The sequence below is a fragment of the Rhinolophus ferrumequinum genome, chromosome 13 (assembly GCF_004115265.2).
Source record: "Rhinolophus ferrumequinum isolate MPI-CBG mRhiFer1 chromosome 13, mRhiFer1_v1.p, whole genome shotgun sequence".
Taxonomy (NCBI): Eukaryota; Metazoa; Chordata; class Mammalia; order Chiroptera; family Rhinolophidae; genus Rhinolophus; species Rhinolophus ferrumequinum.
The window spans coordinates 4,460,483-4,473,097 of record NC_046296.1 but is presented as its reverse complement, the minus strand read 5'-3'; the positions used below and the strand labels follow the sequence as shown (position 1 = coordinate 4,473,097).

The 12,615-nt window shown below is 41.3% G+C and overlaps 1 protein-coding gene across 6 annotated transcripts in view; it reads right to left on the bottom strand.

The window, feature by feature from the left end:
• The window catches only part of AFF3 (ALF transcription elongation factor 3), a 538,469-nt gene that overhangs the window by 237,936 nt on the left and 287,918 nt on the right, over window positions 1–12,615 (bottom strand). For all 6 annotated transcript variants that reach the window (XM_033124714.1, XM_033124718.1, XM_033124715.1 and 3 more), the window contains one exon: window positions 12,204–12,251. In XM_033124714.1, coding sequence (XP_032980605.1) covers window positions 12,204–12,251 — 48 coding nt within the window. The remainder of the gene's footprint in view (window positions 1–12,203; window positions 12,252–12,615) is intronic.

The following is a 12,615-nucleotide window of genomic DNA, read 5'->3' as shown; positions in this document are numbered from 1 at the left end:
AGTAAAGTAGCAGGATACAAAATTAATATTCATAAATCAGTTGCATTTTTACACACCAATAATGAACTATCAGAAAGAGAAATTAAGAAAACAATCCCATTTATAATTACATCAAAAAATACTTAGGAATAAATTTAAACAAGGAGGTAAAAAACCTGTAGTTGGAAGATTATAAAACACTGAAGAAAGAAATTGAAGAAGATACAAATAAATGGAAGCATATACTATGCTCATGGATAGGAATAATTAACATCATTAAAATGTCCATGCTACCCAAAGCAATCTATAGATTCAATGCAAGCCCTATCAAAATACCAATGGCATTTTTCAGAGGACTAGAACAAATCATCTTAAAATGTATATGTAACTACAAAAGGCCCCCAAATAGCCAAAGCAATCTTGATAAAGAAGAACAAAGTTGGAGGTATCATACTTCCTGATATCAAACTACACTACAAGGCTATAGTAATCAAAACAGCATGGTACTTGCATAAAAGCAGGCATATAGACCGATGGAACAGAATAAAGCCCAGAAATAAACCCACACGTATATGGTCATTTAATCTATGAAAATGGAGGCAAGAATACACAATGGGTTAAAGACAGTCTCTTCAAATAAATGATGTTGGGAAAACTGGACAGACACATGCAAAAAAATGAAACCCAATCACTTCTTATACCATATCAAAGAACAAATTCAAAATGAATTAAAGACTTAAATGTAAAACCCAAAACCATAAAACTCCTGGAAAAAACAAGCATAAACTCTGACATTGCTTTGAGTAATATTTTTTCTGACATATCTCCTTGGGCAAGGGAAACAAAAGAAAACGTAAACAAATGGGACTACATCAAACTAAAAAGTTTTAGCACAGTGAAGAAAAACATCAACAAAATAAAAAAACAACCTATTTAAAGGAGAAGATATTTGCCAATGATATATCCAATAAAGGGTTAATATCCAAAATTTAAAAGAATGCATACAACTCAACATCAGCAAAACAAACAATCCAATTAAAAAATTGGCAGAGGATGTGAATAGACATTTCTCCAAAGAGGACACACAGATGGCCAATAGACATATAAAAAGATGCTCAACATCACTCATCATGAGAGAAATGCAAATAAAAACCACAATGAGATAAAAACCTCACTCGTGTCAGAATAGCTATCATCAATAAATCAACAAAGAACAATTGTTTGTGAGGATGTGGAGAAAAGGGAACCTCCATGCACTGTTGGTGGGATTGCAAATTGGTGCAGCAACCATGGAAAACAGAATGGAGGTTCCTCAAAACATTAAGAATAGAACTACTTTATGACGCAGCAATTCCACTTTTGGGTATTTATCTGAAGAAATCCAAAACACTAATTTGAAAAGATATATGCACCTCAATGTTCACTGCAGCATTATTTACAATAGTGAAGATATGGAAGCAACCTAAGTTCCCTGTAATAAACCACTGAATAAAGAAGATGTGGTACATATATACCAGGGAATATTACTGAGCCGTAAAAAGGAATGAAATCTTACCATTTGCGACAACATTGATGGACCTAGAGTGTAGTATGCTAAGTGAAATAAGTCCAACAGAGAAAGACAAATACCATATAGAATACCACAAATACCACATAGAATAAAGGAACAAAGAAAACAGAATAGACTCATTGATACGGAAAACAAACTGATGGTTGCCAGATGGGAGGATTGGGGGGGACTGGGTGAAAAAGGTGAAGGGTTTAAGTAGACATTGGCAGTTAGAAAATAGTCAGGGGGATGTAAGTACATCATAGGGAATACAGTCAGTAACATTGTTTCAAGAACTGCTTTACACAGAACCTATGAGCATGGGAAATAGCTTTGACTTCCAGCCCTTAATTCTACTAGTAGCAGCAACATGGTAATTAACCAAATTATCTCTAGAAATTTATTATCTTGATTTCTTCAACTTGTGCATTACACTCAGTATCTATCAAAATGAAAAAGTCAGGCTCATGAAATATAATCAGAACGCAAGTGGCCGACACAAAGGCTCTGAGTTTCCCGACGTGTCCACCAGCAGTAGCTGCCGGACTCCTTTTCACTTCCAACCCTCGGGAGTTGGGAGGTGGAATCGATCCTTCTCGCACTTGTGCTAACTGCTAATGTGTTCTCATGCCCTCGGGTAACACGCCAGCCTTGGCAGTCCTTAGAGGCTGATATTTTAAGCGGACAACCCCTGAAAGTTTTTTTGTTGGAGGATTAGAAGGACAACAGACTGGAGAGGAGAAACAGACATTGAGCAAAAGGTCAAAGTCATTCATTCGTTATTATTCATCCACTTATTCAGTATTTGTAAAACATCTATTATGTGCCAGGCGTTTTGCTAGCTCCTGGAGATAGACGGTAACAGCTTAATGTGGGTCAGAAAGACCACTACGACTCAATGTAAGAAATGAAATGAGAATAAAGGGTGCCTGGGAAACACAGAACAGAAGCACGTAAGTCAGACTTTGGGAACCAGAAAGACTTCCTGGAGGGAAGGTGTGACATTTCAAGTGAGGCTTGGCAGATAAGCAGGAAACAGCCGAATGTGGGGGCTGGGGTAGGCAGAGCGTGTTTTGGGGATAAGGAGAACGTGAGTTAAGACCAGAGGTGAGGGAGGGTGCAGTGGCACCATGCTTCTAGAAGTGAGGTATGAAGCATGAGTGGGCAGTGGCGAAAGACGAGGCTGGAACAACAGGCAGGGCTGGCGCATGTGTGGCCTCTGCAGACACATCCAGGAATGTGACTCTACCCTGAGCCCAGGCGAGTCACTGAAATGTTTTAAGTAAACATGCTTTGGAAAGCTGATACAGCTTGCATGGTAGAGAGCTTGCTGGAGGCAGAGAGTAGGCTGGAAGCCAGACAGGAGGTGCCCGGAATAATCTATGTGGGCAAGGATGGTGAGCTGAACAAGGAGAGTGGCACGGGGAGGGAGAGAAGTGGGTGCATTGAGGGAGGTTTGGGAGACGGAACTGACGGATCTGGTAAGGAACTGAATGTGGTGAGGGTGAGGAGAAGACGAGTCTCAGGCCTGAGCAGCCGTGTGATGAGGACAATCCACGCTGGAGGGAGGGCCGGGGAGGGGCGAGGTGACCTTCGGGAGGAGGTGTCCATGACACACTAAGTGGAGCAGTGGGGGGACAGCTGGATACCGGAGAGTGAAAGTCAGGAAACAGAGCTGGGCTCGTGACACACCCTTGAGACCCCTCACGGCACAGTTGTTAACAGTCACCGGGAAACTAGCCTATGAGAGGAGAAGAGAGCCAAGCCCAAAATCTCAGGGAGAATTACTGGGAGAGGGAGACCTGATGAAGTGCCCCCCAAGTGGGGACAGCCCCAGGAGGTGCAGTGTCAGATGACAAGGTATGAGCCTGTGGTTAGCAGCATCGAGTGCCCACCAAGAGATCATATGGCATTTTTCACAGAAATAGAAGAAATTCTAAAATGTATATGGAACCACGAAAGACTCTGAATAACCAAAGCAATCTCGAGAAAGAAGAACAAAGTTAGAGGGATCACAAGAGCTGATATCAAATTACTCTACAAGGCTATAGTAATCAAAACAGCAAGGTACTGGCATGGAAACAGACACATCGATCAGTGGAACAGAATGGAGAGCCCAGAAATAAGCACATGTTTATATGGTCAATTAATCTATGACAAAGGAGACAGGAATATACAATGGGTTAAGGACAGACTCTTCAATAAATGGTGCTGGGAAAACTGGACAGATAATGGGGAAAAAATTAAACTAGACCATTTTCTTATACCATCAACTTAAATGTAAGACCTGAAACCATAAACTCCTAGAAGAAAACAGGCAGTAAATGCTCTGACATTGTTGTTAGTAATATATATATATATTTTTTGATATGTCTCCTTGGGAAAGGGAAACAAAAGAAAAAAATAAACAAATGGGATTACTGCAAACTAAAACGTTTTTGCACAGCAAAGGAAACCATCAACCAAAGGAAAAGACAAGATACTAAGTGGGAGAAGATATTTGCCAATGATAAATCTGATAAGGGGTTAATATTCAAAAAATACAAAGAACTCATACACCTTCACACTAGAAAAACAAACCATCTGAATAAAAAATGGGCAGAGGACCTGCATAGACACTCCTCCAAAGAGAACATACAGATGGCCAATAGATATATGAAAAAAGGGTCAATGTCACTAATCATCAGAGAAATGCAAATTAAAACCACAATGAGATATCACCTCACACCTGTAAGAATAGCTATCATCAATAAATCAACAAACAAGTTTGGGAGAGGATGTGGAGAAAAGGGAACCCTGTGCACTGTTGGTGGGATTGCAAATTGTTTTGGCCACTATAGAAAACAGTATGGAGGATCCCCCCCAAATTGAAAATAGAATTTCTATATAATCTAGCCATTCCACTTCTGGGTATTTATGCAAAGAAAATGAAAACTAATTCAAAAAGATATATGCAACCTCATGTTCACTGCAGCATTATTTACAATAGCCAAGATATGGAAGCAATATGTGTCCATTGATAGATGAATAGACAAAGAAGAGGTGGTACATATATACAAAAATATATTAGTCTGCCATAAAAAAGAATAAATCTTGCCAATTGCCACAACCTGAATGGACCTAGAGGGTATTATGCTAAGTGAAACAACTTAGACAGAAAAAGACAAATATCATATGACTTCACTTATACGTGGAATCTAAAAATCAAATGAACAAAAACAGAATTAAAGTCATTACAGAGAACCAATGGATGGGTGGAAAAGGGGAAGAGATTAAGACATACAAACTGGCAGTTACAAAATAGTCCTGGGGATATAAAGCACAGCACAGGGAATACAGTCAATAATATTGTAATAGCTGTGTATGGTGTCAGGTGGGTACTAGACTTACCGGGGGGGAACACTTTGCGAATTATATCAAGGTCTAACCACTATGTTGTACACCTGAAACTAATACAATATTGGATGTTAATTGTAATTGAAAAATAAATTTGAAGAAAAAAATTAAAAAATTAAGTATATCTTTGGGGAACTCATACATTTGAAAGTATTACCAGATATTCTCATTTTACATGTATGAATATTTTCAACTCTCTCTACTAAAATAAAAACAATACTGTAAATGGTAAGCCTCATTTATTGATAAAGAATTTGCATTTTTTTCTTCTACATGATCCGAGTTTAAGCACTTATTTTTCTGAAAATGAAGACTACCTGAAATATAGACAAGAAACTACTACAATGTTCCTGTGGAAACCTGAGGAGAATAAATGGATGACACTGTGTTGTCCAGTGGACCACGTGTGCTCTGTGCCAGTAAGGTGCCATCTGTCCATTTCTGTCCTGCCCTTCTGCACTTTCGTGTTGCTGGGCTGGGCTCTGCAAACCACCTTTCTAAGGAGGACTGGCATTGAGGAGAGCGTCTACATTGTTTTGTCCCCGACGTTCTCTCTCTGACTCACTCGTCCCCCATAAGCACAGGCTGAGACCCTCCTGCGTGCCTGGCAGGAGTTCGAAGGCGCTGAGTAAATCTACTCTTTTTAAGTTACAATCAATCTTACCACTTCTCTGTTCTGTTGATGCACCTTCCGAGGCCGGAGCAATAGAAAACGTAACAAAGCACGTGAGTGGAATGCCTCAGTCCTTAATGTAGTGCTGAAGTTCTCCCAGTATCTTCTCGAGAACCTGTGAAGCTGTATCGTGGACATCACGCCACCTGTCTAACCAACACACTTGCCTCGCACCTCTCATTTTTGCCATCCTGGGTGTAGTAGGAGGCTGGAGGCACACAGCTCCGTTGGCTTCCATGGTATCCGGTGGCATCCGGCTTTTGTCAACATTATTTTTGCGAACCTCTTCCTTTCTTCCAGTTTAAAATACTGACTCTCATGACAAGATATTGAGACCTTCAGGCACTCAGGCTGCTAACATTCCCTTGGTCTCTATCCCCGTGGCTGTGTAAACGCCTTTCTGATTTCTAATGTACACGTTACAATGAGAGAAATATCGAAAGGCAAAGCCAGTCACTCCAACAGAGGCTTCCAGACCTCTGGGGTTCCTTTGGCCATCTCCCCAAAACCTCTCGTCTCAGGCCAGATACCGCATGACAGTCACCTTCTGTGCCATGTCTGTGAGGAAGTGAACACCTCGGAGTCATGAGAAAGTCTGCAGAGTGCGGCCAAACACCCAGAAACGTCAGTGCTGACCGTTGGACACGCTCACAGGCCCCAGGACGCCTTTGGCAGGCAGAAGTGGAGCCATTTAAGTGAGGATTTTGGTTTCAGCCAAAAGGACAAGGATAATAACATCTATTAAAAAATAAAAAAAAGAAAAATCAAAAGAAAACACTACCAAGCGAAGCTAATTTATCTTGGATAAGACACGCCGGTTTTGCTCGGTGAATTTCTCGAGGCTGACATCCTGTTGACTTTTGCCTTGATTTTACTTTACTACAACAGGTAATGGGCTGTATTAACAGGGTTCCTCTACAGTTACACCCGGATTGACTTTGCCACTTATGGGCTTGGTTTTGTGACGAGGAAAATCTACAGTTTGAAGCAAATGACATACCACATTTTGACGTGTATAATGCACACCCACATTTTTGGCCCAAACTTTCAGGGAAAAAAGTCTCTTGTTTTAATTTTTTAATTCAAGTTTTTGTTTACATTTAGGCACTTGTCTTTTTTGTATTATAAAGGAATTTCAGCATTTGTTTTTTTAACATATTATGGTACAAGAAATTTTATGTAACAAATAATTACAAAACATAAGAACAGATACAAGTTACATGAAATTTTATGCACCAGTAACAAATTTACAATGTTTACACATCATAGAAGGCCAAGAACTCTTCGTCATTGCAAGTTCATTGTAAATTCAACAAACCTGATTACCATATTCCAAATATCGTTACTGATTTCTAGAGTTCCACTTTGAACTCACAGGCATAAATAAAAGAATTAAAAACATTTATATAGACACAGAATTAGTACTACCCATATATAATGCACATCCTTATTTTTCCCTCACAAATTTAGGCAAAAAAGTGTGCATTATTCACGGCAAAATACAGTAATTTATAAAGACATGAGTAGGAGCTAGAAGAAGCCTGTCTGGTTTGAAGCAGGGGAGATTTGACCTAGGTCCAGCTCTGCAAATGTCCCAAATAGGTCACTTAAAACAAGTGCACTCTTTGTTCTCTCGTTTCTCTAGAGTGGCTAACGTATTTTCACTTGGGTTAAGGAGCAGACATTTAAGCACATGGTTCCCCTTGACTCACCATCCAGGGTCTGAACATGTGGCGGGGGGTGGGGGGGCACAGTGACGTGCATTTTACGTGACAGGGCTCTCAATTCTCTCCTCACTCCCAGGTCTCCCACGATCATACTGGACTCTTGCCCAGGAGGCTCCTTAGTTTCTAGAAAACCGAGGAAAAGGAGTTCCCTTTATCTGCTGGAAGTCCATTCAATTACAGTGCCAGGAACCTGGTTTGGGTCGCTAGGATTTAAACAAGTACCAGTTACCCCCTTCACATAAACAGAAATGCAAGGCTATATAGATACGGATTCACTATGAATATTTCACAGGACATTGGCATTAACTTAGTAAGTAAAGATGAAAGCCAAGAAGGTAATTTGCTGAGATGTTGCACAGACATTTTCTCTAAATTTGTCCCTTAAGTCCAAACCAGAATCTCAAGCCCTGGTCTCTTATCACAAAGCCAGGCTCTGGCATGCGTGCTGCCCCTCAACAAAACTGCCATCGAAAGCTGTCTTGCATAAAATGTGTGCATCCTGGATTCCAGCCCTGCACAACCCCATTAAGTTGTAAATGGATTTTATTTGCTGAACAAATGTTAATGCCGTTCTACGTTAATGGATAATGCTACGAAAAGCACCTAAGTACTACAGTGCTGGAACTTTAAGGATGAAATATTGTGTAACTTAGAAAGCTGTCTGTTATAAACATATGTCAGCTGTGAGGGCTTCCAGCCCTAATCGCCCATCTTCACAGAACTCAGTTATAATTTCTCCCTCGGTTAAGTGAATTTTGCAATAATACACAGATTTATTAGGTCCCAGGATCAAAATTCTCCGAGTAAGAATAAAAAACAATTACACCTGAGAACATAATGTAATATTCAAATGACTTGAAAACAGTCACCTCAGCAAAACTAAGAGACGGGAGAGAAAAAGAAGTTTCAGGTGAGGTTGGTAACGCTAGCCATAAAAACTCTTTGAGTTCAAGTGCACAAATGCATGACCAGGCGCTTCCAAATCATAAACACATGGAAACGGGAAATCTCCTATTCACAGCAAAATGCCTCAGTGGATCCATTAATGAGTGGGGCTGGGGGAGAAGGACCCCTAATTTAACAAAACAGCATAGTCGTTAGAGACAAAGGGTGCTGCTCCCAGATGGTGTTTGTTAAAATCCCAGCTCTACCTCTTACCAACTCTGTGACCTTGGACAAGTTGTGTTTAACTTCTTGCCTCAGTTTCTTCCTCTATGAAATGGGGATGTTAAGAGTGCCTGCCCCCCGGGGCGGCTGTGATGGCTCAGTGCCTTAACACATGCAAGGAACTTAAGTGTCTCATGCATCATAAATGTTAGCTCTTTATCATTTGGTAGTTGTTAGTGTATGTAGTATTTACTGCAAACAAAAAGGGACCTAAATGGGACCCATGACCTTTCCTCACACTCCTCGAGGTCTCTGAACTCAGTGACTCCATTTCCTCAAGTCTGGCTTCCGCCCAGTCTCCTCCACAGAACCAGCACTCAAGTAAGTCACCAGTGACCTCTCTGTGGTCCAATCCACTGGGTGGTTTTCGATCCCCGTCTCTCTTGTTCTCTCAGAAATTCTGAGGACTGTCTGAAACTCGTGAGAGCTTGAAACTCTCTTTCCACGGATTCTATGACTTTTCACTGTCATAATTTTCCCTCAGCTTCTCTAGTCACTCCCTCTCACGTCCAGTGGATTTTCCTTTTGCTGGCTTTTAAATGATGAAATTAAGACTTCTCCTGCTCTCAGTGTCTAATCTCTTTCTAGGCAAACTTACTAATTTCTATGGTTTTATTACCAACATGTTAATTAATTCAAAATGTTGGCTTGCAGCTCAAAACTCTGTTCTGAGCTCCAGACCCACGTATGGATGTTCATTTACATTCTCCAAGTTACTGGAATGTCTCAAAGGTACTTCAAACTCTACATGTCTAAAAACGAATTTCTGATCTCTCCCCTCCCACCCTCCACAGCAGTATTCCCCTCCATGTTCCCCTGTCTGTGAGCATCCCATAAAGCATCTCTCATCTGGACGTAGGCAACAGCCTCCTGCTCCTCATTCTTCTTCCCTCTTTCCCTCAATCCACTCTCCATAGCAGCCAGAGCTGTGCACTGCAATTGCCAATCTGACCCCGCTCCTCACTGGTCAAATCCTTCACGGGCTCCCTGGGCTTACGGGATCTGGAACATGGCCGAGAAGGCACAGCATATTCGGCTTCTGCTGCCTAGCTTTATCCACCTATTCTCTAGCCTCTCTGGCTTTCTCTGTCCTTTCTGGGTCTCTAACAAGCCAAACTCTTCTATTTCCCCTGCTTGGAACCCTCACCTGTCTTCTCCCTCGGTTGATTTCCTATTCATCCTCCAAATATAGTTCAAATGTCCCTTCCTCAGGGAAACTGTTCTTGACCCCAAACTAGGTCATGAACCCTACAGCAAGCTCTCATAAAACCCTGAGATTACAAACAAAATTATACATTTGTTTATACGATTTTTCAAATGTTAGTGTCTATCTCTTCCGGCACATTGTCAGCTCCAAGAGGGCAAGGGGTCACGTCTGTCTGGCCCACTACTGTTCTCCCAGTATCTCCCACGTGGAAAGGGCATGCTAGTACTTGCTAAATGAATATCTCAATTCTTATCATTTTCAGGCATTTTTCGTGATGCTGCTCTTCCTCGGCATCAACAGAAAGCCACTTAAATGCAATGGCTACAACGTAACAAGAACCTCTGACGACCTTGGCCACTCAGCCGATCACAGGGGAGAAACTGGTAAGGAAAGTCGGGCTCCACAAAGACTATCCATGGGAACCCAGTGCTAGAAAGACCAGTACATCCACGATTTACAGCAAATGAAATGTTTGTGAGCTATCAGAATGACTCTCATCCTTCTGCTTTAAAGGGTTCTTTCAATCACTCACCCGTTTATTCTCTTAACAAAACTGTGAACTCTAAATAACAGACACAGGAGCCATAGTGTGGAAGGAATACTGATGTGTGACACATACACAACAGAAACAATAGGCTGTAGCTGAGAAGGGGCCCTGTGCTTGTGTTTGGAGGACAGGACATGCTTAGGAAAAGAGCGGAAGATGATCTTAGAGAATGATGGTTGTGAGTGAGGCAGGGTCAGCCAGAAAAAACAGTCCAGGCAAACCTGGGAACACTGACGTGATCCTCTACGAAATCCCTGCATACCAACGACTACTACTAGCAACCTTAGGACAGGTGACGACAGAGAGGAAAAGGCTCATCTGGATAATACCAGCACCACTGTCACCTCTGTGCCTCCAAGTCTATAGTACCTCCCGTCCTAGACCACTCCTCATGGGCTCCACGAAGAGTGGAGATTAGCGAGAACTCAGTGATCTAATGAAGCTGTCATCTCCACTCCCCTTAACCTTGCACATAAGTCGGTTATCTGGTTGGTCCAGGCTTTCCCTTCAGTTCCACGCCTGATTCAAGGTGCACTGTGGCAATGGCAGACCAGCGGTGGGACGTACTAGGGCTCAGCATCATGGGGAGATAAGAAGGGGCCAGGGGTGTGTGAGGTTCCCATCAGCTCTCTTAAGAAAAAAGAAATAATGCTTTAAAGTGCTGGCAGCAGCATGCAGTTTTATTCTAATTAGGTGAATTTTATATTACCTAAATGATATAACTTTGGTATATGAGTTACTCAAGCTCTTATTCAAACTTCAAGCTCTGCTTGGAATATGGAGAAGAAAGGTCAAATGACAGATTCTTCTACAGCCTCAGGAAAGATAAGAAAGGATAAGGAGCCTTATGGTTTTTTTAAATAGCAACACTAAAGAAGGGATTGGCGTACTCTGGTATTATCGTTCTGTCGACCTAAACACCATAATCAATCAAAGGAAGATGGCCTAAACATCGAATATTTGGAACCAAACACGAAAGTATGTTGAAAGAGAAAAATAGGAAAAACATACAAGTATCAGCATTTTACACTATCTGTTGTTTAATCTGAAACAAAGCCCCAGGATAGAGATAATATAGATATAAAATACAATACCCAGTTTCCCTGAAAATAAGACCTAGCTGGACAATCAGCTCTAATGCGTCTTTTGGCGCAAAAATTAATATAAGACCCAGTCTTATATTATATAAGATCCAATCTTATAGTAAAATAAGACCGGGTATTATATTATACTATAATTATATTATACTATACTATATTTTATATATATATATATATATATATATATATACACACACACGCTATATATAGTATATATACTACATATAATATAATATACACTATATTATATCATATCATATCATATTATATTATTATATAAGACCCGGTCTTATAGTAAAATAAGACTGGGTCTTATGTTAACATAGCAGAACAGCCTGACCTAAGTGCATCTGGGTGTGAAATGGTTCACGGAGGGGATGCACTAGAGATGATGATGATGAAAAGGACGAGCTTACAAGAGTAACAGGCAAAGTAATAACATGCAAAACTATAGAGAAATACATTTTCAGATGGCGAGACACCTCTTTGTCAGAGTGCTTCTGAGTTGAATTAAGTTCAGGAGAAAACATAACAAGGCCACCCTGCCTGGCTGAAAAGCAGATTATTAAAGGACGCTTCTCAGCAGCAGAGTGATTAATGGGGGCGTTCCACTGGTCCCTTTAACACGGTGTCACCTCCTCAGCCCATGCAAAGCACCAGGCTGAGGTGTAGACTTCTTAAAAGAAGCGTTGTTTTATAAAGCGTCATTTAGGCAACTCACGTGCTTACCCTCAGGAAAGGTAAACGTTGGACAACAAACAAACAACCGGGCTCCCTTTGACAACGCAGCCACATGACTCCTTTCTATTTGGATCTGTGTCCAACCAGTTGCTAAAATTTGTAAAAGAGTATTCTTACCCGGATTATTTCTTCCACACAGCTGTTGGTTTCTCCAGATCTATTCTCCTGAAAGCAAAGGAAAAACAAATTAAGCCTGACAGACCTCCTTTATGAATTCAAAGAAAACATAACACACAAGTTTCCAAACTTAATAGACTTTGGACTGGGGAATGCCTAAACTGGGACTTATCGATACGCTCCTTTCCTTAAGGGGACAGCTCCCAGCCTGGCTCACTGCTCCCCTCCCCCCACTGTGCACCGTGGACAGCTCAGCCAGGAGCACTGCACACGCCCCAGAGATGAGTTCTGGCTCCTTTAACCACGTCGATGCTAAGCCGCACAGGCACCTACGAGTATGGGTGTAACAAGCAGGTCTGAGTTCTGTTCACCTTGGGCTCCAGCAAAGTGTAGAAATGGATCCAGTTCACCC